The sequence below is a fragment of the Populus euphratica genome, unplaced genomic scaffold (assembly GCF_000495115.2).
Source record: "Populus euphratica unplaced genomic scaffold, PopEup_1.0 scaffold3447.1, whole genome shotgun sequence".
NCBI classification, from domain to species: Eukaryota; Viridiplantae; Streptophyta; class Magnoliopsida; order Malpighiales; family Salicaceae; genus Populus; species Populus euphratica.
The window spans coordinates 7408-11990 of NW_011503266.1; the positions used below are offsets into that span (position 1 = coordinate 7408).

Consider the following 4583-nt stretch of genomic DNA (forward strand, 5'->3'; position numbering starts at 1 on the left):
TGCTACTTCTTTTTATGGAAACATAAACAAAAAGTAATCAATATCAAATGAAGAAGTCTAAAAGGAGTGCAAGTCACGGCAAACGAAGAAGAAGAAGCTGCTAGGAAAACCGGGACTTGGGTTTTGAAAATAGAAGGACATGACAAACATAACTCACGCCTAATTTGGTGCTCCTGTAACGTGGCTTGTTACCTTCTTTCCCGATCTTCATTGTATCCACGTTTGTGTCGGATTTGTATACTAAAATATACAAGCGGTTTTGCCAAAACAACTTTGACCCCTGAGGGAACTTTCTTGCCCTATTTAGAGAGCCACTTCTAATCGCTTATCGACAAGAAAAATACAATGGCTTTGTTTCTCGCTCTATGCTTTGCAATCATTCTCTCATTTTGCCATGGCTCAGCTCATGCTGCTATCCCACCCCGTCCTCTTGATGGTAAACATTCACCTTTCTAGATTACTCGTTTATGTTCAATATTTCTCATGTGATCTTTCAGAGGAAATAGTGCTAGTTCTAACACTTGCCTAGCTAAGGCTAATGTTCCAAATTAAAAAGGTTAAATGGGGGGTGGGCTGTGTGTGTGTGTAGCTGCTTCTTGACATTTATTGACATGGGCAAATCTTTGCAGGACTTGTTGAAAATGGGAACTTTGAGCAAGCACCAGCAAAATCAAATCTCAAGAAAAGAGCAATAATAGGAAAATACTCGCTCCCGAAATGGGAAATCAATGGCATAGTAGAATATGTCTCAGGCGGGCCACAACCAGGTGGCTTCTACCTTGCCATTCCTCGTGGGGTCCATGCAGTGAGGCTAGGCAATGAGGCATCTATCTCTCAAACTCTTACTGTCAAACCAGGCTCAATTTATGCACTCACGTTTGGAGCCACTAGAACCTGTGCTCAAGATGAGGTGCTAAGAGTCTCGGTCCCTGGCCAGTCAAGTGACCTTCCTATTCAAACCCTGTATAGCAGCAATGGGGGTGACACTTATGCCTGGGCTTGGAAGGCTACCTCTAAAGCTGTCAAGGTCACATTTCATAACCCTGGCATCCAAGAAGACCCCACTTGCGGACCTCTTTTGGATGCTATTGCAATCAAGGAGACGTTACCTCTAAAGTATAGTAAAGGTAAAGTCCTGAATTTTTTTTCTCAGGATCCTTTATAATAGCTGAAGCTTATGTAGGTTCCTGTGCTCTGTAGACAACCTAATCCAATTTTTGTTTTTTATTTTATTTTTTAAATTTCTTTCTATACAGGCAACCTAGTGAAAAATGGTGTCTTTGAAGTTGGTCCGCATGTGTTCAAGAACTTCTCAACTGGGATCCTGCTCCCTCCCAAGCAACAAGATCTAATTTCACCACTCCCTGGCTGGATCATTGAATCCCTCAAACCAGTAAAATACATCGACAGCAAGCACTTCTTTGTCCCCACCGGATTTGCAGCGATTGAAATGGTAGCAGGGAGAGAGAGTGCCATAGCCCAAATCATCAGGACAATCCCTAACAAATTCTACAACCTCTCATTCACAATCGGAGATGCAAAGAACGCTTGCCATGGGTCAATGATGGTTGAGGCATTTGCTGGCAGGGAAACTCTCAAAGTTCCCTACGTTTCACGGGGAAAAGGTGGATACAAGACTGCAACTTTGAGGTTCAAAGCAATTTCATCCAGGACGAGGATTACATTTTACAGTGGATATTATCACACCAAGTTACATGATTATGGTCACATGTGTGGCCCTGTCTTGGATGATGTGAGGGTGTTTCCTACTTATTAATAAGGAGAGATTCGTTTGATGTTACCAAATGCATGTGTCATAAGTAATTTTTGATATAATTAAAGTCTTGCGATTGTCTCTTGACAAAAAATCTGTAACACTGAAATGGGTGCTTGAAACTTCTGAAACCGATGCAGATAAAAGACAAACTTCAGTCATTTTACTCTCAATGTTTCTCACCTTTTTTTCTTGTTTGATTTCGTTCCTTCGAATGTTTCTATTTGTACTTGTTTTCCAATCTGTGAAGGTACGATATAAATTCACATATTTTATGACAGAGCTTATTTCAAACTGCCTTTATTGTCTGCCAGCATATGCCCGAGGAATTTCACTTTATTTTTTCTTCGGAATCACTTCTCGAAGAATCAAACTCAAGCAGCCTGGCTCACCTGTCGTGAGATCCATGCACGAGGCTCATTTATGGAGGAATGCGAAATAGCTAAGGAATCCTCATCCATCAGCAATTTCTAGCCATTTTGGATCGCTACCCTCCTGACCGTTTGAGATCGAATCTAATTTTCTGCTGGGAAATCATCAATAAAATTCAAACTCGATTGGAGAGTTAAATAAAAAATTATAACTATTTTGGGTTAGACAACTTGATTAAATAATTTATTTAATCATCTTCATTTATCAATCTAATATATAAAATTCTGACTAATTGTTACACACTACTTTATGCCATAAGATTTTTTTTTATTTAAATGATCTAAGAGACAAATTAGAAACTTTCTTCCACTGTAACTTTGTTATTTTGATACTTCCCTTTTACTAACTATACCCTTTAGTAAGCTTTTGGCCATTTGCCAGCAACATGGAATCATGTACAGTGCAGTTTGCATGCAATAATGTACAGAGGACACCTTTTACCAAGAGCTTATCCGCATCTTCTCGCTGTTGTGTAAATCGTACCTTGTTTGGATAAATCGGTCAATTAACATAAAAAAATATAATTAAATACTGAAATAATATAAAATGAATTTTTTTGGTAAAATAATGCAATTTCAAAATATCACCATTTAGAAATATAATATTTTAATAATATCATAATTAAAAAAGATAATATTTGAAACATGTCAAGTTTCAAAACCGTCGTATTTTCTTGATATTTGATATTTTGACTACTATAAGGTTTTGAGTCATTTTCGTGTTTTAAGTCTGAAAATTTATATAAAATCATAATTTTTATTAATCTTAAATCTTATTTATTTTATGATTTTAAAAAGTTAAAGTATTTATAATTTTATCAAAATTTAGATAAAGTTTTTTCTATATAAAAACTATATCTAAAATTTTGTCTTGCTTAAAAAAATATGCAAAAAAAATATAATAAATACAATTAATAAATTCTATCTAAACTCAACATATTATTATATTTTATAATCACAAGTAGCCTTAGGAATACATGCACCCACACACCCAAAACAAATATAAAATAATTCAATAATACAATATTTAAGTAATCTTAAAATATATAAATATAAGTCATATATTTATTTACATTTACGTCGTATGTTGGATAATTTGAGCTTATCAGTAGTACTCCTGCTTGAGTTTTCTCATTCTTTATCACAACAACATTTAGAATTCATTTATTTTAAAAAATTTTAAGTTCAGTATGACAAATATTTAACGTTCTAGATGTTATGGTGTGAATTTCACTTTTTTTATCAGTGCCACAAAGATTAAAATCAGCTTTATAATTATACCATAGCAAAAAACCAACCTAATATTAATAAAATATTAATTTTAAATTAATGTAATGCTTTCGAAACGTATTATATAATTTTCATGATTCAAAAACATAAATAACATATGCTTCAAAAACATGATAATGTCAAACTATATCCAGTTATTTTTTTTTCCGGTTTTCTCGTTTTTCTCAGTTTATCGATTTTTTTCTCACCCCTACCTTTTGGTAAGCTTCTGGTCATTTGCCAACAACATGGAATCATGCACAGTGCAATTTGCATGCAATAATGTACAGAGGACACCTTTTACCAAGAGCTTATCCGCATCTTCTCGCTGTTGTGTAAATCGTACCTTGTTTGGATAAATCGGTCAATTAACATAAAAAAATATAATTAAATACTGAAATAATATAAAATGAATTTTTTTAGGTAAAATAATGCAATTTCAAAATATTACCATTCAGAAATATAATATTTTAATAATATCATAATTGAAAAACATGATGTTTGATACATAGTCAAGTTTCAGAATCATGATATTTTCTTAATATTTAATGTTTTGGCTTCCGTAAGGTTTTGAGTTATTTTCGTATTTTAAGTTTGAAAAAATTTATAAAATTATAATTTTTATTAATTTAAAATTTTATTTATTTTATGATTTTAAAAAGTTAAAATATTTATAATTTTATCAAAATTTAGATAAAGTTTTTTCTATATAAAAACTATATCTAAAATTTTGTCTTGCTTAAAAAAATATGCAAAAAAAATATAATAAATACAATTAATAAATTCTATCTAAACTCAACATATTATTATATTTTATAATCACAAGTAGCCTTAGGAATACATGCACCCACACACCCAAAACAAATATAAAATAATTCAATAATACAATATTTAAGTAACTTAAAATATATAAATATAAATCATATATTTATCTACATTTACATCGTATGTTGGATGATTTGAGCTTATCAGTAATGTGATTAAATCCAACTCTTGCTCCTGCTTGAGTTTTCTCATTTTTTATCATGATATCATCTAGAGTTTGTTTATTTTAAAAAAATTTAAATTTAGTATGACAAATATTTAACCCCCTGTATTTTATGATGTGA

At 32.2% G+C, this 4583-nt stretch overlaps 1 protein-coding gene across 1 annotated transcript; it reads left to right on the forward strand.

Annotated features, from left to right (window-relative positions):
- Nucleotides 1-285: 285 nt before the first annotated feature.
- Nucleotides 286-1941, forward strand: LOC105119742 (uncharacterized). The gene is made up of 3 exons (XM_011017917.1): nucleotides 286-436; nucleotides 630-1127; nucleotides 1257-1941. The coding sequence occupies exons 1-3, from the start codon at nucleotides 346-348 to the stop codon at nucleotides 1775-1777; spliced, it is 1110 nt and encodes a 369-aa protein (XP_011016219.1). The 5' UTR covers nucleotides 286-345; the 3' UTR covers nucleotides 1778-1941.
- Nucleotides 1942-4583: the final 2642 nt, after the last annotated feature.